The sequence below is a fragment of the Saccopteryx leptura genome, chromosome 2 (assembly GCF_036850995.1).
Source record: "Saccopteryx leptura isolate mSacLep1 chromosome 2, mSacLep1_pri_phased_curated, whole genome shotgun sequence".
Classification (NCBI taxonomy): domain Eukaryota; kingdom Metazoa; phylum Chordata; class Mammalia; order Chiroptera; family Emballonuridae; genus Saccopteryx; species Saccopteryx leptura.
The window spans coordinates 151,828,812-151,853,480 of record NC_089504.1 but is presented as its reverse complement, the minus strand read 5'-3'; the positions used below and the strand labels follow the sequence as shown (position 1 = coordinate 151,853,480).

Sequence of the window (24,669 nt, the reverse complement as noted above, 5' to 3'; positions counted from 1 at the left end):
GTCCCACCCAGTGTCCCCTTAATTCCTCCCGCGGGGTGGGGGCAGCATTCTCCTCCACCTCCTTGTGAGATCTGCTGGGGAAGACCTTTATAAATCTTCAATCTAATGATTTCCTTTCTCTCTTATTTTTGTTTCCTAGGAACGAGTGGAATATCTCTTCCTCATCATTTTTACTGTGGAAGCATTTTTAAAAGTAATAGCCTATGGACTTCTCTTTCACCCTAACGCTTACCTCCGCAATGGATGGAATTTACTAGATTTTATAATTGTGGTTGTAGGGTAAGTATAGCTACCCTTCTCTGTTTCCTTGCCTCACCCCTGCCACCAGCCAATACATATCTCTGTCCCCTTCTGCATTTACATCTTTTGATTTGGTCACAGTGTCACTGGGCTTCAGGCAGAGGGAGAGGATCTTTTAAACATCCCTTTGAATTTAGACTTTCTCCAAAGGCAGAGGAGCTGTTACCCAGGACCCTCCTCGCCACTGCTCCCACACACACATGCACCTGCGCATGTGCTCACACACACACACGAGTTGAATCTGAGTGCTTTTGAGGGAACCCAAGGCCGTTTGTGCAACTGAGGGGAGGCCTCTGTTTGAGGTGTTTGATTCTTTCTGCAGCCACATGTGGCCGACAGCTCCTCTAGCCAATTTCCCTGCTGTAACAATGAGCAGGTTTAGTTCAGCTTGTCTGAGCATGCAGCCCACGGGCACAGGTGGGGCTGGCACCAAGAGCTGTGGATGCCCATTCTCGCCTCCGCAGTGGACCTTGTTCTGTGGCCAAGGAAACAGGCTGCTCAAGACAGGTGGGTGAGAGCAAAGCAGGGAACTACGCAGGACCAAGGGGATGAGTGACCAAACCCAAATCAAACATAGCTTCCCTGTAACACTCTGCTGCATTTTTAGTATCAGATGATATGAAGTCAGTTTATGCTTTCAAAAAACAAAGCAATATAAGAAATCTTAAATAAAATTTAGAAGTGTGGCCTGGCTGGTTGGCTCAGTGGTAGAACATCGGCCTGGTGTGCAGGAGTCCCAGGTTCGATTCCCGGCCAGGGCACATAGGAGAAGCGCCCATCTGCTTCTCCACCCCTCCCCCTCTCCTTCCTTTCTGTCTCTCTCTTCCCCTCCTGCAGCCGAGGTTCCACTGGAGCAAAGTTTGCCCGGGTGCTGAGGATGGCTCCATGGCCTCTGCCTCAGGCACTAGAATGGCCCTGGTTGCAACACAGCAACACCCCAGAGGGGCAGAGCATCGCCCCCTGGTGGGCATGCCGGGTGGATCCCGGTCGGGCTCATGCGGGAGTCTGACTGCCTCCCCATTTCCAACTTCAGAAAAATACAAAAAAAAAAAAATTTAGAAGTGCTCTCCTTCCTTATCAAGGAATTAGTAACTTTACAGAAGGATTCTCTAGGAAATATTTGTGCCTACCAAGCCTACATCTGCTGTGTGAGATGTAATTTATCAGCACAATAGATGGTGTTCCCACAACCCGTCTGTTTTGTAAAGGAGGGGCACCTTTGCGGCAAGATTTCACTGCAAGAACAAGCCGGCTTCTTTGAGCGATCTCTCTCGTTGCTTTGAGCCCAGACAGTGGTCAAGTCATGGCCACCTTGCATTTTCACTGCCTTGGAGTCCCGACAGGCTTCAGGGTCAACGTTAATATGACATTTAGCTCTTAGCCCAAGAGACCTTCTGTGCTGTCCTAGCACAGAGTGAGGCCCCATGACTTCTCCAGCGCACTCAATCACCGCTCGTGACCTCGTGGGAGTGCCTGGTATTTTCTGCAGGATAAAGCACAGGAGCAAGTCAGGGTCATTTAGAAGCCATGTCTCTGGCCATCTGGATGGCTTTCTAGGGTTATTTGGAACCATTATAGGTTTTTTCTTGTTTGTTTGTTTTTTGGGTTTTTTTTGCCTGACCGATGCGTGACACACTTTGGCCACATTAACATCAGGTATATTTGGGCGGCCCGAGTAACACTAAGTTAGAGTCTTTGCCAGGTGTATGTCTGGCTTCAGAGGACTAGGAGTGAGGAGGCAGCTGTATGACAGATTTTGCTGCTTCTGTTCATGCCCGAATAAACAAGGCTAACTCAACAAATGCCTTGAATTAGCTCAGTAAAACATAGCAAAGGTCTTTAAGGTGGGTTGTTCCAAATGCCCCTAAATCCTTTTTAAATCCGGCGTCTTTCCCAAGGCCTCGGGCTCCTGGGGACCTTTCACACGTGTGGAGAAGTGTTCCAGGCTAAGACCCGCTGGGACTCATTCTGTTTAGGCAACAGTGCTGCATCTTCTCATGTTTATGAATGAGGCAGAATTGGCCAGATACAATGCTGTGGCCCACTCGAGGCCTTACACAGCGCGGGCCCTGATAACAGGCGGCACTGGGGCGGCATCTAGCCGGTGCCCGGCCATGTGCTGCACACTGGGCAGCCTTGCTCATCTCCAGCTTGTTCAGACCTCACGGCATCCTTTGGGCCACAACTCGCTCCTTCCCCCTAAATACAGAGGGCAGACTTTCCTTGGGTCATCCCAGATTCTGGTCACATCTCCCTGGGCTCTAGGCCATGAGGCTGATGAAGAAAGGGAGGCATCCAGGGTTGACTTTCTTCCAAAAGATGCCTCTAGTTGACTAAGGCTAAGATGCCAGCACTTGGTCACCTTGTGGTTCACCATGACCCTTTAAGTTCTTCACCATTCATTTCACACTTGGCCCTATTTAACACTGTGTTTCTCTTCTCTGTGGGTGTTGGTCCTAGGGCCTTTCCACCCAGTCTAAATCTCAGCCTATACCACCAACTCAAAAAGTGGCATGCATGCCCCCACAGAAGGTGCAGCTCAACCACCTCTCTCAGCCATGCCTTCCCTCCTGGTGCGTTTACAGTAGTGAACGGATAACCCTTCACCTCCTTGCGTCTCGTGGGAGATATCTGTTCCCCTTGTCACCTCCGCAGCTGCTTAGAGAAAGGTCTCTCCTGGCCTCCTGCATATCAGGGAAGTCTGCTGTGCCTCAGGAGAGGCGGGCACACCTGCCCGCTGCCCGAGTGCCAGGGTCAGGGCTGCTCTCTCACCTCTGCTTTGCCATGCTGGTGTTCTGTGAGAAGAGGCATTTCTGTCCCCCGCCAGACCTGTCACATTTCCTTCCTAAAGTGGAATGGTCTCCTGGTACACTGAGGTGGTGCTGCTGAGTGAACATGGGGAGGACTTCAGAGGCCTCTGTGAGCCCCCTGTCCCCCCCACCCCAGGGAAGAACAGGGAGGCCTCAGTTCAGCCTGCTCAGGAGACCCCGCTGCAGCCACAAAGGCTTTGCTGTCTCTGTCTTCCTCTAATGTGTTGGCCCTGCCTCACTGGGCCCTCTTGAGCTGCACTGTCTTTCTTTTTCTTTTTTTCTCTTTCCTTTCCTTTCCCCTTTCCTTTCCTTTCCTTTCCTTTCCTTTCCTTTCCTTTTCTTTCTTTTCTCTCTTTCTTTCTCTCTTTCTCTCTCTCTCTCTCTCTCTCTCTCTCTCTCTCTTTCTCTTTCTTTTCTTTCTTTCTTTCTTTCTTTCTGGCAGGGAGCGAGAGGTGGGAACATCAAACTGCTCCTCTATGTGCCCTGACTGGGAATCGAACCCGCTCCAGGGACAGGGGTATCTTAATCGACTGAGCTAACTGGCCAGGGCTGTCCTGTTCTTTTAAAAGCTCTAATGCCCAGCTTCCAGACACATCTCCTGGAGAAATTCCTCCCCAAGCATCCACATCTGAACCTAGCCCTTAGGAAGACAGACATCCTTTAGACCCAGTCCTGCAATTCTGCCCCCTCAAAATGAACAGACACTCAATAAAGAGTCTGCATTGAGTTGGAGCAGGGGTTAAAAAAGAGGAAAATTGTCTAATCTCTGCTCCCTTCTCTGAATATTACTATATTTTGTGAACATCTTGTACTCCGATTGCATAGTGCTTTCTTCCAGGAAATACTAGCAACCAGACCTGGTTTGGATTTAGAATGTTATTTGAGTAACTTGCAGGCTGGCCTCCATTTTGGTGATCTAGACTTTAGTGGAAAGAACATTTTCCTGCTCCCCAACCCTGGCAACCTCTGCCTGGGATTCCAGGCATCAGTGGAACCATCCATCCGATCGCCAAGCTGAGCTGAAAGAATCATGAAGCAGAGGGAGACTTCAAATGTGGTCTGGCTAGGGTTGTCAGACTCCTTTTAGCTGCGGAACCCATTGTTCAAGTACAGCCTCACTCAGAGGCCCAGTGCATAGCAGAGACCAAAGGGAGCACACTCTGTTAAATCTGGGGAAAGAGCTAGAACCCCAGTCACTCATCTCTGACCTGCTGCCCAAGACGTCCTCAGGGGGTCCCAGGGAGCAGTTTAAAAATACTTAATCTGGATCAATTTTGTCATCGCTGGGCCCTGCCCAGATCTGAGTTTATGCAAAGTGGGGCCTCGAGTTTCCAGACCCTGGGCCCTGGGGCGTGAGCTGTTCCAGGTTGAGCCCCCGGCCATGACCCAACACACTCCCCTGACAGTCAGAAAAGTCACCCCAGGGTACAAAGGACAGAAATTGCCCCTGTGTGTCCTTCTCCCTGTTCTCTGACCAAAACCCAGATCCCTCTCCACCCCACTGCTCAGCCCCTCCCACTGCGTCCTCTGTTTCCCACAGTCTGTCTCCCATTCGGGGGAAGCAGACATTTTCTGTAAAGGGCCAGGTGCGACTTTTCAGCTCTGCGAGTAGTACAGTCTCCGTCCCAGCGGGCCGACGCTGTAGAGAAGCGCACCTCCATAAAGGATGGCTACAGCTGAATTCCAGCGCAGCTTCGTTCACAGAGCAAGTCCGTTCTGATCACTTCTTTCACTTCCTGCCTCTAACCTGAGGATCCTGCTCCCCTTGCAGCCCCGAGAGGTGTCCAGCTTCTCTCCCAGACACCCCCTTCCACAGCCCACAGGTCAGGAGAGGGGCTCTGCTTTGCCCTTATTTCTGCTTCTAGACCACTGTCGCTCCTGCTAAAACCCTCCAGTTTTGATGTTTGTGACATCAGACACTTCTGCACCCACTTCTCCTTGTTGTAGTTCTCTACAGACCTCATTTCTCACTCCTTGAAGACGTGAGCTCTGGGCTCATTCCCACTCTCTCCAACACTCACTCCTCTGCCACCACCTTCCGGTAGCTTCTTCCTAGGGATCCTAACTTCGTTCTCTCCCACCTGCCCACTCCCATGGTTAGAGCCAACAGCCCTGCCATACGTAATCACTGTGCTTACGTATGGCCTCCTCTTACCCTTCCACAGTACCTCCCTGTAATCTCAAAGTAAACATCCTCTCCCCATCTTTCCACCTACTCCCTCTGGCACTTAACTCCAATAGTCCATTCACGCTGCCACACCCTGTCTATTCCTCCTCCTGTCCTGTGCTCTCCTCCTTCCAACCAGCCGAGATGTCGCTGCCTGTCACTGTTGTCCTTCACTTGCATTTATACTCAACTTCTATTCCTCTCTTTATTTATCTTGCTCACTAGTCCTGATCAAATCTGACTAGGTGGAGATCTGTCTAGTACCTGAAGCTGTGCCATTGAAAGGGGTAGAGAAATATGCAAAGCTGAGCGGATGGATTTCACTGCCCTTCCTTCCTTCCTTCCTTACTTCCTTCCTTCCTTCCTTCAGGGAGAGAAATGAGCAACATCAACTAATACTTGGGGCACCTTGGTTGTTCATTGATTGCTTTCTCAAATATGCCTTGACTGGGGGGCTCCAGCTGAGTCAGTGACCCTTTGCTCAGGCCAGTGATTTTGGGCTCAAGCCAGTGACCTTTGGGTTCAAGCCAGCTGCCCTGCACTCAAGCCAGATGAGCCCATGCTTAAGTGGCAACCTTGGGGTTTCGAACCTGGATCCTCAGCATCCCAGCCCAATGCTCTATCCATTATCCAATGCGCCATCACCTAGTCAGGCTCACTGTACACTCCTGACCACCAGGCTCAAAGAGGCCAATGGTGATTCCTGGAAAGCCTGCTATGTGTTCCTACTCACTCTTCCACTTTCTTTGTGATTCTTGAACACCCTTGTCTTTCTCATCAAACTTCCAGCACCTCCTCCCCTTTCACATATTTCAGCTGGTGACCTTGTTACCTGTTTCCCTGGGAAAACAGGTGCAGTCTGATGAGAATTTCCATGTGTGCTCACAGCCGTGCCTATAATAGGCCTCCCTGCCTGAACCGTAATAAGCTTCCCTGCCTCTGTATAAGGCCAGCATCCTTCACTGTGCATTGGGTCCCCATCTTGCCCACTGAGGGACATCAGTCACCCCGTGATTATTCCCTCTTGTGTCTGCATTGTCAAACTGTCCGCCTGTGCTAGGTGAATCCCATCACATACAAAAATGCTGCCATATCTTTAAAAGTAAACCGAATTCTTGATTCCCTACTCCTCTGGTGACTGTTCTCCTCTACTCCCTTTTACTGTGAAATTCCTCAAAGGTATTTTCTCTACAGTAGCCAGTGGCCATGTGTGGCCATTCAGCACCTGAAATGTGGCTAATCTGAACTGAGATACGCTGTATGTGTAAAATACACAGTAGATTTCAAAGATTTAGAACAAAAGACAGAGTGACAAGTATCTCATTAATTATTCTTTAAAACAATTTTTTTTAAAAAAATTGATTTTAGCAAGAGAGCAAGGAGGAGAGAGAGAAAGAGGAAAATCTATCTGTTCCTGTGTGTGCTCTGACCAGAGATTGAACCTGCAACCTCTGTGCCATGGATGATTCTATAACCAACCAAGCCATCCGGCCAGAGCTCGTTCATTATTCTTTAGTATAGTTGAAATGATGTTTTAGTTATGTTAGATTATATAAAATATATTATCAAAGTTAATTTTACCTGTTACTTTTTTACTTTTTGATGTGGCTACTAGGAAATTTAAATTATATATGTAGCCATATTAGTGGCTTGCGTTGTATTTCTTTTGGAGAGAGCTGGCTGTTCTCCCTATCCTCAGTTTCTCCTCCTGTTCTCTCTTGAACTTATATCTGTTAGGCTTTTGTCCCCATCACACCATCAAAAGCTGTGTTCAAGGTTTCAATGGTTTTCACGTTGCTAAATTCAGTACTCAGTGGTCCATTCCTGCATTTGCACCATTTGACACAGTTAGCCACTGTCTTCTCAGGACCACTTCCTTCACCGCCCACATTCCATCCTTTGCTTCTTTTGCTGGTTTCTTCTCTCCTTGACCCCTCGTTGTTGGAGCCTCAGGGCTCTGTCCTATCACATCTTCACTTTCTGTGCTAACCTCCTAAGCAGTCATGTAGGATTTGACTTTAATACCTACAGTTTACACAACTAACACACCCTTCTCTCCAGCCTGGAGTTCCTATCCCCCAGAACTCCAGACCCAATAGAGCCTACTCAAGGTACTTACTCAGATGTCCAACCAACAACTCAAACTTCACAAAGTTCAAAATAGAGCCCTTGCTGTGCACCACACCCCCATACCTCATCCTTCCAGGTGTTCAAGCCAGGCCTTTTAGAGTGGTCTTGTATTCCTCTGCCTTTCTCACATTTCATATCCAGCTCGTCAGCCAATCCCGGCACGTTTATCTTAAAATAAATCCAGGATCCAGCTGTTCCTCACCACCTCCAACACGGCCACCTGGTCTCCGCTCCCCACCTGGACTAGTGCGGCTGCCTGCCCTGGCCTTGTCCCCCGCACCCATTCTTCCTACAGCATCAACTGAGCCTTTTAAACCTTTAGTCGGCTCTCCTGCTCAGCCCCCTCCAGTGCCTTCCAACTCGGAGAGAACACCTGTAGGGCCCCTGTTTCCTCTCCAACTACACCTCCCACTGGTGCCCATGTGCCTGCTGCGCGCCGGCCACCCTGCTGCTTGTCCCTCTAATAGACGGCCATGCTGTTACCTCGGGTTCTTTGCACCCACTGTTCCCTCTGCCTAAGACAGTCACCCCACGTAGTTCTGTGTCCACTCCTGCACCTCCTTCCCGTCTCTGCTCAAATGTGAGTCTACAAGCAAGTTCCTTTCCCAGCCTTTGGCTGTCCAACAGGAAGGCCCGACTCCAGCCACTCCAGGTTCCCCCTTCCTTGCTGCCTTTGTCTTCTTAGCATTTATCATTCTCTCAATGTAATGCACATTTACTGACTATTTGGTTTATTGTCTGACTCCTCCACTAGAATGTAAACTCCAAGGGGGTAAGGATTGTCTGTTTTGCTCCGGCCTCAGTGTCTTGAACATTACCAGGTGCATAGTAGGTGCTCGTGTTTGTTGGAGGGATGGACATACAAGCAGAAATGAGGAGCGTCAGTTCTGAAATTTCCATGTCTTGGTTACATGCCTTAATGTGTGGTTTTGCTCCTGCTGGAAACTTTCTCATTTATCCATGCTATCATTCATTCCTCTGTTCAGCACTTTCTTTTTGAGCATCTGCTATGTAAAAAAAGCACAATGTAATTGTTTGGGGATCATTTATTTGTGCCTAGGTACAAGTCAGAGATGTAGCAGAGAAAAAGTGTGGTTCTAGGCCACATGAGGGCAAGAGTTAGAATGTAGCAGAGGAGGGCACAGGGTACCGGAAAGGGACAGGGGCTCTTGTAGCAAACTTCACTTGCTTTTCACTCTGTCCAGAGATGCCCAACTCACACAAAGCCAGACGTGTTCTCACAGCTTTATAATGGCAAAGGGCGTGCTGGCGGCCTTGCTCAGACCTCTCTGGGCGGTGGGTAAGCCCTTGGCTGAAGTTATACCTGCACTGACACACTGTCAGCATCCAATTGGTCATGGACTCTCCTGGGCACACATCTGAGCCCTTGCTCCTGGGTGGAGGTGGTCACAAACTCTGCTGTCCCAGATTTCCATCAGAGAATTGGGAGCCCTGCTGGGCAAAGAAACACTATCCTGACAGCTCCTTCTCTCCTTCCTCTCTTCCAGGCTTTTTAGTGCAATTTTAGAGCAAGCAACCAAAGCTGATGGGGCCAACGCTCTAGGAGGGAAGGGGACTGGATTCGATGTGAAGGCGCTGAGGGCGTTCCGTGTGCTGCGCCCCTTGCGGCTGGTGTCTGGAGTCCCGAGTAAGTAGAGCCGTTCATCTTCTGTTGTCACCTTCACCATACTGCCAGGAGCACTTTGCAAAGGAACCTCATTTCATACAAATGGAGGTATTTTTTTCCTAAACTGAGTTCCTTTGCTTTTAAAAAATCAACTCTGATGTGAGTCTATTAAGACACACTGTAGTCCTGCAAACACCTGGGGGAAAAGAATAACAACACACACAGCCAAATGCAGACAGCCTGCCGGTGACCATCTGAGCAATCCTGCAAGGCTGTGGGCTGGGAATTTAAATACATTCGTGGCAAAAGAGCCAGGTGAGCAGAGACAGCAGCTCGCAGGGAATTTTAACCGATAGGATTACCTTTACTCTCTGGTTTTTCAAAGCAGAAACACAGAGTGGCAGAGCTGCAAAGTCAGAAAAGCACCAGGGAATGTTCTAAAAGTTTTATTTTGCCATTATTTTTCTAGCCCCTTTCTCCTTTCATGTCAAATGGGGCATCTCGGCCTCAGAAGCTCTATTTGTGGATTCCACCTATCATTATGAGAACTGGGTTCACCCACAGGGAGGAGGTTGTTTAGTAATCTCAAGCAGAAGAGTGTAGAGAGGTGTTGTCTATCAGAATAGCAGTCCCGTGGACGGCACCCTTCCCCTGTGCCTCCAGAAGCCTGTCACTGAAGATGAACCCAGGCACTGAACGCAACAACTCTGGGCACCTGCCTTGGTCCGGCATACCCCAGCCCAGATTGCTCCTGGAGAGCTTACCTTTTCCTCCTTGTTGGATTTGCGGCACCTGAGCATAATTCTGGACTTGTTTGCAGAGAGTTTACATTCTCAAGTCAGCTCCGTTAGATCTGGTCCAAGACATAAGGCAGAGGCGATCCCTATGACCAGGCTGAAGGCAGACTAGTTTGCAGATGGAGGCAGGGAGCAGGAAAACAAAGAGGACCTTTGAACACCCCATCTTTACCATCTGCACCAGGAACAGAGCACTTGGTGACATTATACTGCTTGGTGATAGCTCCTAGAGTCATAAAATCACAGGAATGTGAAGGGCCTAATATTAACCTCTTCAATCCTTGTTGTACATGCACAGAATAGTGAAAAAGATCTTCTCCATTAGTAACTTAACTAGCAGCAGAGCATTACTAGAACCAGGTCTTCTGACTTTCAAACCATCTCTTTCCCACCATACCACAAGGCCTCTTGTTAGAATTAACTCTTGATTGTCTTAGACTTTTACACATATATCCCATTTCATCAATTCCAAGTCCTTTGAAGCCAAGAGCTGTCCTTATATTGTCTCTGATTCCTGCACCATGCTTAGATAGTCTCTGTGCAAATTAGGAGAACTTACTAGATAAGTGAAGCAAGAAGTGGACTGTCTTCTTTGCAGTGAGGACCCCTGGACAAGGCTGGCAGCCTGTTCTGAACTGGACATAGACCTCAGTCACACAAACACATTTAGGGCGGATTCTCTCTGCTTGGCCTTAACCATCTAGGGCAGCTAGGAATAGAAACAGTACGTCCAATGGCCAAGACCCAATTCCTCTTTTGTGAAGCCTAAATTATTTGAATTTTCTCGGCTGACAGCCTTAAATCAGTAGACCAAAATCAGAGTAAGGAAGGCAGGGTGAAAATGACTTTGAACATAACCTTAAGGAAAGCTTGTCATGACGGTGTAGCCAATGTGCTAGTGATAGGAGCCATGAACTGATTCCAAACTTTAGCTAACCAAGCTAGATGAAAATGTGCGCAATGAATTCTTACCTGTCGTGTGTGTGCGCGCGCGTGTGTGTATGTGCACGTGCGCGTACGTGCTTATTAGGGGCCCACAGTTTCAGAGCACTGTGCTGGGTATGAGGACATGTCATACAGAATAAATATGGTTCTTTCACTTGAGGGATATGACAGTCTAATAAAAGAGTTTTTCAGTCGACTTTTGCTGCAGGAACAAACAATCTCAAAGTTTCACTGACCTGAAGCCAGAAATGCCTGTACCTAGCTTGTGGAACATGAGGTGGTCAGCCAGCTGCAGCCGTTCTGAGCTCAGCCAGATTCTGTGGACTGTCTCATTCCAGAGCCCAGCTGGAGAAGCATACAGCATGCAAACCATGTTGTTCTCATGGTAGAGGGCAGATAGATTCTCACCAAGGGATACAGAGCTAAACCACACATGCATATTTTGCATTTGCTCAAATATGGCTTCTCTCGCAGCTGCTCACATTCCAGTAGCTCAAGCACATCATATGGCTATCTTTGTCCCAAAGATAATGAGACAAAGAAATATACCATATTTACAGAGAAGCATGGGCAAATAATTGTGAACAAATAATACAATCCATCACAAAAGGATTGAGGAGATTGTTATTAACAGAAATAGTTACAGTAATAACTCTAGTACAGAGATTCTTAATTAGAGGTGCCTATGGTTGAGAGCCACTCATGCTGTAGTGTATTAAAAGGGAGAATTAGAGAGAGTAGCTGCGTTTCCACCATAGAAGAAACTTCCTAAAGAAGGTGCCTTGTCTCCATATGCATTTAAATAATGATGGGACTGTATTGTGGTGGGCGGGAAGATGTAACACTGTAATTCTCTCATGAGGACACGATAAAGTGCCTCAAATGTAAGGCCCTGGTATGACCTGCCATACAGTTCAGGAAGGTATTTTTTTGCCATTAAAGGCAATGACACTGAGACGGTTTTACAGTTGTGGGCAGTCTTACAGGGCACTCCATGCTTATGTGTAGAGCTAACAACTCCGTCTTATTTTCTGTGGGTTGCCAATCCTCTTTTTGAAGCTTAAGGGAAGGACTAACCCAGTCTTTCTTCCTTTCTCAATAGCATAGTGTCCGTGTGACTTTCTGAAATAGTGAAACATGGAGACCAAGATGAATATGTGCACTGGACTAGTTGGTTGATATTATGTAGGAAAATGTCAGCAATGTCTCCTATACTACACACCTAGACAGATGCCTCCTTCTCTAATTTTTCTTAGTCAAGGTTGTCTCCTTTTATAGTTCAAAAACTCAAAAAAATAAGGGGAAGTTGCCTTTATAATCATCTCCAATTTTTGTCTTCCTATGCTTTTGAGCCACGCCAGCCAGGCTTCCTCCCTCCCTGCTGCACCAAAACGCTTCTCGCTGAGACTCCCATGATTTCCACATTCCAGAATCCCATGGTCAGTTCTCAGATGCCTTTTGACTTGATCTCTCTGCAGCATTGGGTCGTTGCTTATCTTTGAACCACTGTGATCACTAGGCTTTTGGAGGACTGTTCTTTTGTGGTTTTGCCCTTCACTTGTTTTTCCTTCTTGGAATTATTTGCTGATTTTCCCTTTACCTTCTCATCCTCTTCACATTGGAGAACTTCAGGGCTCAACCCTCAGACCTCTTCTTCATTTACACTCAGACCCTACATAGCATGTCTAGTCTCATGCATTAAATAGTATCTGTATATCTTCTAATAACTACCAATGGTATGTCACCAGCTCAGACCTCTACCCTAAACTCCAGACTGGTATATCTACCTGCCTAGTCCATTTCTACTGTCATATAGGAGACGTAACAATGTCCCAACATTTTCAAAGTCTTTCTCATTCTGATAAATGTCACCCTCATCCTTCCAGCTACTCAGGCCAAAAATCTTTGACTTTCCTTCTTTTGCCCTTTGTACCCAGTCCATCAGACAATCCTATCAGCCATACCTTCAGAATGTATCAAGAATCGGGTTGTTTCTTGCCATTTCCACATTCACCTTGGTGCCAGCTACCATCACCTCTCACCTGGGTCATCACTACAGCCTCCTAACAGGATTCTCTGCTTTTACTCTTGCCCTGTCACAGCCTAGTCTTGACACAGTGGCCAAAACGGGTCCTCCTCAAATGCAAGTCCTCTTAGCATACATGTCTCTGCTCTTCTCAGAACTTTCCAAGGCTTCCTTAATTCACTGAGTGAGACCCACAGTCCCCAAAGGCCCTGCGTTGTCTCTCTCATCTCCCTCCTGACCTCTGTTCCGTCCCTCTGTCTGCTCACCTCAGTGGCCTCCTTGCTGTACCCCACATTCTGAGCTCATTGCGCTGTCGGGCCTTCGCACCTCCTGCTTCTCCCGTCTGGACACCCTTACTGAGCTGTCTGCGTGGCTGGCCTGCTCGCCTTCCTCTCTCTGAAACGTCAGCTTCTCCGAGAGGCCTTCCCTCCCTGTTCACATTTCTTGCCCCTCCCCTGCTTTACCTGTCCCATACCACTCCTCACCACCTGCATACTATATACTTACCTGTTTATTTATGACCCATGGCCTCATGAAAATGGGACTTCCATAAGGCCGATTTTTGCGCAGTGGCCATGCAAATCTCTGTGCCGTTCCAATTTCAGTGCATGTGCTGCCCAAGCGAGCACAGGACCGTTCTTGCCTGTTTCGTTCACTGCTACATCCTCTTTGTAGACTGAATGGATACTGTGACACAGCCACCTCAAGGCTGAGTTGCATCGCTACCCATAGCGTCACTAAAACAACTCACAGGCTCACTAAAACAAGGCAAATGCTAAAAGACTTCCTGTTTATATGTGCCCTTTTCAGCATTTCCAAGGGTTTTTTCTCCTTCTGTATTATTTAGTCTTCATGACAATTATGGGATACGTATACGTATATATAGGAGGTATGTAGATATCCAAGTGGTTGTTTCTCGAAACAAATAGGTTAAGTGGGTTGGGTGGCTTGTGGGATCTGAAACCCTAAGCTCAAAAAGTTGTCATTAGTTTTTAAATGTCTACTTGTGTATCAAATCTTAAGATCACAGATTATAGAGCAGGGAGATAATTGTGAGGGTATAGGTCCATGAGACACTTAATAATTTGTTCAACAAAACCTAATTTTTGCCTAATTTATGTAAGATTTTGTAGCCACCACAGCAAATCCAGAAATAAGTCCAATGCTAAGCGTGTTCTCAAAGAGCCTGAAGTGTAGAAGAAAAGGTGTTTATAGAATCTATGGTATGGAACAAAAATTGGAGAGTGCCCCCCCCAAATCTCAAGTAAGATGGGGTGAGTTCTATAACAAGTATGCTTTTGGGACACCGTACTTTTGGGGGTGAGGGCAGAGAATCAGGAAAAGCTTCTTGGAGGAGGTAGCACTTGGGATGGATCTAAGGAGGGGCATTCCAGGAAATCATGATTGTGGCCCTGGATTTGTACACAGTAAGGCTGTGTGGTTTAGGGGTTGACTTCACTGTGGATATAGAAATCAATGTTGGCTCTTTTGATGAAATTCTATGCAATTGCGAGACCTGTCCATTTTGCTTCTTCAAGACTCTTGCAACACTAAAGGAAGTAGTTTCCACTGCTGATGAGGCTCCACTCTTGCACTGTGAATCGTACAGGTTGTACCAAAGGACCAGTCATGTAGAACATAAACGCCACCCAGTGAGCATGAACAACAAATATGGAGGGTTGTGATTAAATATTTGCCATGCATCTGTAAGGAGTACCTTTGTTTGTGGAGCAATAAGCCAGGGGTCATTCCCTCTCTTCCATGTAATCCCATGTGCCTCCTGGAGAAGGACTCTCAGGAGTGGACTGCGTAAAGAGAGCAGACCGACAGAGGTGAGAAAGGGCCTTTCAGGCTTGTGAGGTCTTTGACAAAAATGCACAGCAGTCCAGACTTGATCTGATGATGAAGGGAGTTGAACGGTTGGTCACCTTCATGCAAGACCAGCCCCAGCCTTAGAAAACACCATCCATCCACCATGAACACTTATTGAGCACTTCCAGTGAGCCAAGCACTAAGCAGGGCGCTAGGGACACAGAGATGAATAGGATACTATCCCCATCCATCAAAGTACTCGAATGCTTTAAAAACTTTTCATGGGCTACGTGTTTTCCTGTGATGTGAATTTTTTTTGTGTGTGACAAAGACAGAGAGACGGAGAGAGGGACAGATAGGGACAGACAGGCAGGAAGAAAGAGAGATGAGAAGCATCAATTCTTTGTTGCAGCTCCTTCATTGTTCATTGATTACTTTCTCATATGTGCCTTGACCGGGGGACTATATCAAAGCACAGTGACCCCTTGCTCAAGCCAGCGACCTTGGACTCAGACCAGTGACCTTGGGGTCATTTCTATGATCCCACTCTCAAGCCAGTGATTCCATGCTCAAGCTGGTGAGCTTGCACTCAAGCCAGATGAGCCTGCACTCAAGCCAATGACTTCGGGGTTTTGAACCTGGGTCCTCTGTGTCCCAGTCGGATGCTCTATCCACTGCGCCACCGCCTGGTCAGGCTGATGTGAATTTTTTTAAGGTTAGCTCTTGCTCAGTTAAAAGTGTTATTTCTGAGGCCCTGGCTGGTTGGCTCAGTGGTAGAGTATTGGCCTGGCGTGTGGATGTCCCAGGTTCGATTCCTGGCCAGGGCACACAGGAGAAGCATCCATCTGCTTCTCTACTCTTCCCCCTCTCTTTCCTCTCTATCTCTCTCTTCCCCTCCTGCAGCCAAGGCTTCATTGGAGGAAAGTTGGCCCAGACACTGAGGATGGCTCCATGGCCTCTGCCTCAGGCATTAGAATGGCTCAGGTTGCAACGTAGCAGTGCCCCAGATGGGCAGAGCATCATCACTCTCTAGTGGGCATGCCTGGTGGATCCCGGTCAGGCGCATGCAGGAGTCTTTCTCTCTGCCTCCCCACTTCTCACTTCAGAAAAATAAAACATAAAAAAAGTGTTATTTCTGGAAGCACACAGAGTGGAAAACCACTTTTTATTTATACAGGGATTTGCTTCCTAATTGAAAATTGAGAAGGAGCAGGGAGGACCATGTGCGGAGAGGGGTCAGACTATTTCTTCCTGTTGTTCTTGCTTAGATTAGAACTGTTTCCTGAGAATGAATGAGCGAATGAGCACAATCAATGGACAATATCTGATGAGTGAACACCCTATAGAAGGCACCAGGAGAGACTTGAGACCTAGTGGTTTTGAGAATGATCTCAAATCAGACTGCCTGGCTTCTAGCACCTACTTACTCTGTGGCCTTGGAGAGGTTATTTCTCCTCTCTGTGCCTCAGTTTACTCATCTAAAATGGGACTAATAATAGAACATATTCCATTTGTTGTTAGAAACACTAAATGAGTTAATGCATGCAACGTACTTAAACAAGAGCCTTGCATATGTTAAGTGCTCAGTTAAATGGGATCTGTTAAATTGCATTACATTATGCATGTAAAATAGAAATAAATGACAAGATCACAATCCAGACCATAAATAAAGACTTTACAAGAGTTAAATATCAACTGGGACCCCAAAATACCCAAGAGTCATTTGCATAACGATTTGACCTGCATAGATAATGAAATGGATTTCAGGGGCAGGCTTACAAGGAACTGTGGCAGTCCAGAGAAATTTGTGAAGAAATTAGTATTTGAGATGAGCCTTGAGGCTTACGTAGGAGAGGTAGAGATGGAGATGGCGGGACATTTGGGTTGAGAATCTCATTTGTTTGTATCACCAATACAGGCCAGCACATAGGTCTATGCGTGAACCAGACCGCTGTGGAGGAGGGGGTAGTGAGAGCCGGATGAGAAAAGTCAGCAGGGAACAGACTGGTGCGTCCAGAATTCCAAGCCAATAGGCAGTTTTCTAAATAGCCACTGCTGGTCCCTCTCCATCAGAAACATTTAAAAGACTGCACGGCAGAGAAATAGCTAAATGTCTCAGAAAACCCCTCAAGAGTGTCAAAGTGGATGGAGGATCCCTGAGTCCCACCCTGGATACAGCTAGCTGATAGCAAAGCTGCGTTTCAGAACGGACCGAAGCAGCCCACGCTCTCCCTCCCTGCACGGCGCCCTGTCTGTCTCGTCCATGGTCAGGTCCCGGGAATCGGCTGGAGCTCTTACGCAGCAGGACCCCTAACACACTCTTTTTGTTGTTAGTGATGGGGGGCCTCCTTGACTTCCTGCTGCAAAAGTAAAGAAGTCGCCCAAGTACCCCGCTGAACCACTGTGGTCCTGCAATGCAGGTTTCCTTCCAGAGCGGGTTTGTCCCCTCCACGAAGGGGGGGGCGCACTTAGTAACTGTGAGATTGGCCACCCTAATTAATGCACAGTGGGCCTATTACCTATTAGAGCTGCTACTAAAAACAGCTCTTCCGGTATTTTCATACTTTAATGTTTCCAAAGTAGTAATGCCATCCTGCCTGGAATCCTGCTCTTTGGTAAGTTGGGCCACTGTGGATTTGCTGTCAAACATTACCGCTCCCAGAACAGTGTTGTGTGGCCTGGGGGAAGCCCACACAGCTAGGGAGGAAGTGGGCTTGGGCAGCAGAGGTGCTCCCTGCAAACGGCTTGTTGTTCTCACCTGTATTTACGGACACCTCACCACTCCAGATTGGATGGGCAAAGTCTGTCTAGAGCTGATACTCAGCAAAGTAACTCAGCCCTCTGAAATGTACACATTTAGGAAAATGAGTCCCAAAGAAGATCCCTGAGTCAGACCAGAAATGCAGCTTCACACTGCTTCCCTCCCCACCCCCTGCATTTCTATCGCCTGTGTCATCTTCTCAGCATTCCCTTTACTCCTGGTGAATATGACTGAATGCTCTCAAGTGCCACCAGGATGCAGCTGGCGCAGTAACCCATAAGCTGAAGTGGGCAGAAGACTCAGACTCCTGCCCTCCTGACCTTTTCTCCTAACCAGCTCGGTGACCTTGGGCAGGTCAGCTCTTTCTCTGTGAGCTGAAGGGCCCGGACTGGCTGGCCTCTGTGTCTTCTGCCTCCTCCCATCCCCTCCTCTCCCCACACCAGCTGATCCCTGGGCCTTGGCAGGCCTCTTGCCCCTCCACCCTCTGCTTTTCTACACCTTTGATTTCCTGGGGTTGGGCCCTCTCTTTTCCCCTTCATTTTCTCCTTTGCTTCCTATGCTTTCTCATCGCTTTTGTCCTAAAGGGGTCTTAAATGTCAGAGGACCTAAGACCAAAATGAAACACTTATAAGACTACTTACAAGGACAGAGACACAGACATAGGGCCACCCACAAGTCGATCCCTCACTCTACGTCTCATGGGCCACTGGCTGCCCAGGCCCAGTGCCGACCACATTCAGAAATCCCTTCTGCAGCAGCTCCTCAGCCCACTTCTCTACCAGGTCTTTCACTGAAACAGGAGGCAATAAAATCTGGTTTCCTGCGTCACCTCCTGGTGCCACTCCTGACTTGAAATGTCTGAGTGCAAAAAGACCTTAGATGTCTATTGCAAGCAAGCTTCCATTCTACAGATAGGAGCACTGCAGCCCGACAAAGACAGACGGGACTCTTGACTCCTGTGCCATCTATGGAAGCCGGCAGTCAGTTCCTTCGCTCCTCACCCCCACCCCAGCCCAGGCAGCCCTGGGTCTGTGTTCACGAAGTGAAGTCCAGGCAGAGCCCTCGGGAGGACACCTGTGAGACTCTTAACATTCCAAGCAGGCTGGCTGGCTGGCTGGCTTTGCTGTGAAGAGTCTGAAGTTAGCTCCCTGGTGTGAACATGCCTTGCCTATCAGATGCAGAACAGAATTTAGAATAGGCTCCCACACTCCCTGCCCCAATCCCCCAACTCCTTTCCTGTTTGCTGCACCTAGGAATTGACGCTCACCCTCGCCCATGTTGCCCAGCGTGATTCCCATCTTCCCCTGCACCCCCTCTCTCCTCTGATTTGGCAGTGCCTGTTCCCTTTTTCCTAGATGCCTCCAAAGGGGCCCCCCAGACGGGAGCTGAGGACCACAGTGACAGTCCCAGCTTTGCTGGCAACCTTTCTGTTCCCTGCTTTGTGCTTTGCCTCGGTTTGTCTACAAAGAGAGATTAACAATGGGTAGTGCTTGCACACAGAGAAGACTGCTTCTAGCAACAACACCTCTTTTCAATCTGCCTCTCCAAGAGAGACTGCATTGTGATGAGCCGCAGCCTCTAGGAGTCAGAAAAGGAAGAGAACCCAGATGCCCCAAAGCAAGTTTGTTTAAACACTGAGCATATTTCAGAAGTCCCTGTTTCTGCTGTTGTTGAGTTTTGCTGAGAAGTTATTGCGTATCGATAACAGAATGTGACCAAACAGGGAAAGTCTCTATGATGGGTGTTCTACATGCAGCGACTTACAAAAATAACAATGACGAAGAGTGCATCCAATCACACAATAACTTCTCAAATTGACTAAAGTCCACAGACATTCCCATGGTGATGAAAAGGTCCCGTTTTGATTTGAGAACAAAATATGGGTGGTGATAAGTGTTAGGGTTATCACCAACTAAAATCCATACTCAGCATCAGTGCCAAGCTTTCAGACTCCAAGAGCTTTTTGGTTGATTCATTGGTCCCATGGTACAGGAAGGCCAGGGACATTGTCCCTAATTTATAGACTAGCAAATACATCTCAAGTGCTTCTCCTACAGCAGTGAAGATAGGGTAATGGAGTACTGGAAATGGGCTCAGACTCTTGTCCAGGTTGGAGACATGCCCTGCAGGACTCCCGACCCCTGTTTTTGGGAGGAGAACATAGCTTTCTCAGCGGGGTGCCCACCTGGCTTTCAAGAGTGAGGACAGTTGATAGTTCTGGTGTTGGTTCCTTTATGACTTGAGGGTTTGTGAACCCCTTTGCCACCGGGACTGAAGAGAAATGGCATTATTGCTACCTGAGCAACTTGTGATGACGGAGAAGGCACTCAGGGGCTGCAGGTGGGGAGACCAGGGCTCTACATTGGATCAGCAGTGTGACCTCATCATGTGACCTCTGACCCACAGTTTACTCATCTGGGAAGTGAAAGGGTTAGACCATAGTAGCCCTAAAATTCTTCTGAGCAAGTGTCATTCTGTGCTTCAATGACAGAGAACAGCAGTGACCTGAGAATTTTTTAAATCGCCAATTCTAGGTGTAGTCAGTCATGATTAGAGTGTGACCTTTGAAAACTGCCTTCTCTCTCACAGTTCCCCAGTACAGTGGCAGTCAGCCCAGAGGTGAGAGCATGTGTCACAGAGGAAGCCAGTAATATCTATCAAGCACTGACATGCACTCAGGACCGTGGCAAGTGGTGTCACTCACAAAGGCAGAGAGAGCTTCTTCAATGCAGGAAGCTACATGGTGGGTTCTCCTTTGTACCCAGCCCTTCCCTAGAGACCCCAAACACAAAGCAACCGCCAGCAGCAAGGCAGCTGTCACCTAATGAAAAATAAGGGTAATAACAAAGGCCACTTAGGCTTAAAAGTGATGCATGCTTTGCAGCTGCTGGGAAGAAACATGAGGGGAGAGGAACTGAAGACACAGGGAGGTCAGGGTCCTGTCCAGCGAGCAGTCCGAGAACACGAGCCCCTGCTCGTGTCTGTCCTTCCTGGCTCCTTCCCTCCCGCTGAGTCGTGACACTTGTGCTTGAAGACACAGACAGTGGAGGTCTACTAGCTAGGTCCAAATTCCCAGGGCCAGTTGCTAGCCCTGTACCTCAGTTTCCTGACCTGTAAAACTGCACTTACCTCGTGGAGTGGCGGTGAGGACAAAACCAGTAAGTGCTCGTATGTAAAGCATTTAGACCTGTGCTCAACACATAAGAAGCATTCGGCAAATGTTAGATATTAACTTTCCTGTGGATGCGTTTCCTTCCTACCTACCTCAGGCTCCAAGTCAGACTGATATGAGGAAGGGGAACTTCTACAAAAACTTCTTGGTTTTTGTTTTTTTGTTTGTTTTTTTAATCAACCTTATCGAAGTATAATTTATGTTCGATAAGGTTTACATATTTTAAGTGTACAGTGAAATCTGTAAAGCCCTCCACAGTATAGTGGTACTTACCCAGTGCCCACTTTGTGACTGTTACACATCTGCTTCACGTGTACTACACACCCCATTCTACAGTGTTCGTATCCTTTTGCCTTAAACAGTCAGGTGTCTTCAAAGTAAATTATGAGAAAAAGTAAAGCATAGTCTTTCATATGTACCTACCCACTTGCCACTTCTGGTGCTCCCCGTCCCTTTCCACAGACCCAAGCTGCCTTCTGGTATCACTTCCTCCCTCCTTGAAGGGCACACCCTAGCATTTCTGTAACACAGGTCTGCTGCTGATGAATTATCTCAGCTTTTACCTACCTGAAAGTATTCTTTATCCCATCCTCTTTTTAAAGAATATTTTTAGCTCATTAAGTTTATTGGGGTAACATTGGGCCACTAGCATTCTCTAAATTTCAAGTGTGCAGTTCTGTAATACATCACCTGCATTGTGTGCTCACCAAAGTCTAGTCTCTTTCCGTCATCATATATTTCACCCTCATTGCCCTCTTCATCCTTCTCCCACCCCCTTCCCCTTCCCCTTCCCCTCTGATAACCACTACTCTGTTGTGTGTCTGTGAGTTTGTTTGTTGCTTTGTTTTATATCCCATATATAAGTAAAATCCTATGGTTCTTATCCCTTTTCATCTGACTTATTTCACTTAGCTGATACTCGTAAGATCCACCCATGTTGTTGCAGATGACTATATACTTTGTCATGTAATGACAGGCTGTGGCTATTATATTTTTCTAGCACCATTTATTGAAGATACTGTCCTTTCCTCATTGTATATTCTTGCCTCCTTTGTCATACTGTTTTGATTACCATAGCTTTGTAATATACTATTATATCAGGGAATGTGATTGTCCAGTTTTGTTCTTAAGATTGCTTTGTCTACTTAAGGTTTCTGTGATTCCGTGCAAATTTTAGGATTGCTTATTCTTGTGAAAAATGCTATTGTGATTTTGATAGAGATAGCATTGAATATGCTGATTGCTTTCAGTAATATGGACATATTAACAAATATTATTTCTTCCAGTTCCAGAGCATGGAATATCTTTCCATTTATTTGTATCTTCAATTTCTTTCATCAATATCTTACAATTTTTAGTGTACAGGTCTTTCATCTTCTTTGTTAAATTAATTTCTAGGAATTTTATCCTTTTTGATGTAGTTGTAAATGAGAGTGTTTTCTTAATATCTCTTTCTGAGAAATTAAGAAATTAATGAGTATAGAAATGCAACAGATTTTCACATGTTGATTTTGTACCTTGAAACTTTACTGAATTTGTTTATTAGTTTTAACAGTCTTTTGTTGGTGCCTTTAGAGCTTTCTTGTACATAAAACACCATCTGCAAATAGTGACAATTCTACTTCTTTTCAATATGGGTACCTTTTTGGGGAGAGTAAGACTTTCAATACTATGTTGAATAAAATTGTTTAAGAGTGGGCATTTTTTTCTTGTTTTTGATCTTAGAGGAAAAGCTTTCAGTTTTTCACCATTAAGTATGATGTTAGTTGTGTTTTTGTCATATATGGCCTTTTTTATGTTGATGTTTGTTCACTTTCTACCCACTTTGAATTTTTATCATACATGGATGTTGAATTTTCCCAAATGCTTTTTCTGCACCTTTTGAGATGATTGTGTGATTTTTACTCTTTATTTTGTTGCCATGATGTATCTCACTGATTGATTTGTGGATGTTGAATGAGTCATACATTCCTGGAATAAATACCATTTGATCATAGTGTGTGATGGTTTTAATGTATTATTTAATTTGGTTTGCTAATATTTATTTAGGATTTTTGCATCTATGCTCATCAGAGATGTTGGCCTGCAAAGTTCTTTTCTTTTGTGGTGTCCTTGTCTGGTTTTGGTATCAGGATAATGCTGGCTTTATGAAATAAGTTTGGAAGTATTCCCTCATATTCAGTTTTGTTTTGTTTTTAAGAGTTTGAGGCCCTGGCCAGTTGGCTCAGGGTATAGAGCATTGGCCCAGTGTGCAGATGTTCCAGATTCGATCCCCAGTCAGGTAAGACATGAGAAGTGACCATCTGCTTTTCTTCTCCTTCCTCTCCCTCTTCTCTCTCTTTTCTCCTCTTGCTGCCAGTGGCTTGATTGGTTTGAGCATTGGCCCCAGGCACTCAGGATAGCATGGTTGATTCAAGCATCAGCTCCAGATGGGGGTTACTGGGTGGATCACAGGGCACATGTAGGAGTCTGTCTATCTCCCCTCCTCTCACTTAAAAAACAAGTTTAAGAAGGATAGGTATTAAATCTTCTTTCACTCATTATTTTTTTTAATTTGAGTCTAGCTAAACATTTGTCAATTTGGTTTATTTTTTTCTAAGAAAAAAGCTCTTAGTTTTATTGATCTTTTGCCTTTTTTGACTCTATTTCTTTTATTTTTCTCTCTGACCTTTGGTTTTCCTTTTTATTATGTTTGTTCTTTTTCTAGTTTCTTGAGGTATAAAGTTAGATTGTTTATTTGAGATTTTTCCTCTTTCTTGAGGTAAGCCTGTATCACTATGAACTTCCCTTTTAGAACTGCTTTTGCTTTTACTGTTGATTATGGTAAGTTGTATTTCATTTTTATTTGTTTCAAGGTATATTTTTACTTGTACTTTGATTTCCTAATTTACCTTTTGGTTTTTCAGTAACATATTGTCTAATCTCCACATATTTGAGATTTTTTTCCATTTTTCTTTTTATAATTGATATCTATTTGCATACTATTATAGTTGGAAAAGATGCTAGATGTGATTTTAATCTTCTTAAATTATTAAGACTTGTTTTATGGCATAATGTAGTCTATCCTGGAAAATGTTTTATGGACACTCGAGAATGTGTATTCTGTTGCTTTTGGATGGACTGCTCTGTGTATGCCTATTACGATCTAATATACCTGTTATGATCAAATATGTCATGTAAAGCTAATGTTTATTATTTATCTGTCTGAATTATTTATCCATTGATGTAAGTGGGGTATTAAAACCTCTACTCTTCTTGTGTCATCGTCAATTTCTCCTTTTAGGTCTGTTAATATTTACTTTATGTATTTAGGTGTTCCTGTATTGGGTGCATTAATATTACAGATGTTATATCCTCTTGTTGGATTGACACCTATATAATGCCTTTCTTTTTCTTTTATTACAGTCTTCGTTTTAAAGTCTGATATAAGTATTACTATCCCAGCTTTCTTTTGGTTTCCATTTGTATGGAACATTTTTTCCATCTTTTCATTTTCATTTTGTGTGTGTCTTTACATCTGAAGTGTCTTATATGCCACATATAGATGGATTTTTTTTTTAATCCATGTGGCCATTTTTTGTCTTTTGATTGGCAAATATTTTATTTAATTATTGATGGATATGTACTTATTGCCATTTAAAAAAATGTTTTCTGGCTATTTTGTAGTTCCTCTGTTTCTTTCTTCTCTTGCTCTCTTCCTGTTTTTTATTATATTCTTTAGTGTTATGCTTAGATTCCTCTTTTATTTTTTGTGTATCTACTATAGGTTTTTTGCTTTGTGATTACTATGAGGTTACTATATAACAGCATATGTATGTTTATTTTAAACTTATAGCAACTTAAATTTGAATGCATTCTAAAACTCTACATTTCTACTCCTCCAACCCCTGATTTGTGTTTTTTATGTCACATTTTACATCTTTTTAATTTTGTGTATTCTTTAAATATATTTATAGTTATTTTTATTACTTTTATCTTTTAGCCTGTATATCACCTTTATAAGTGATTAACCCACTATATATACATATATGTAGTTATATGTACATGATCAATGATCCTTCTTTTTCATCTAGTCTGCTGTCAAACTTTTCGAGTGTAATTTTTAGTTCAGTTCTTGTATTC

At 45.6% G+C, this 24,669-nt stretch overlaps 1 protein-coding gene across 14 annotated transcripts in view; it reads left to right on the top strand.

The window, feature by feature from the left end:
• The window catches only part of CACNA1C (calcium voltage-gated channel subunit alpha1 C), a 777,231-nt gene that overhangs the window by 505,636 nt on the left and 246,926 nt on the right, over positions 1-24,669 (top strand). For 6 of the 14 annotated variants that reach the window (XM_066369069.1, XM_066369076.1, XM_066369077.1 and 3 more), the window contains exon 1: positions 8,477-9,055. Coding sequence is in view for 3 of the 14 variants with exons in the window: in XM_066369078.1 (XP_066225175.1) it covers positions 140-279; positions 8,916-9,055 (280 nt within the window). In the remaining 11 variants the exon portion in view is untranslated. Of the gene's footprint in view, positions 1-139; positions 280-8,475; positions 9,056-24,669 lie in introns of those variants that run through there. The other 8 variants (XM_066369070.1, XM_066369067.1, XM_066369066.1 and 5 more) reach the window with 2 other exon arrangements.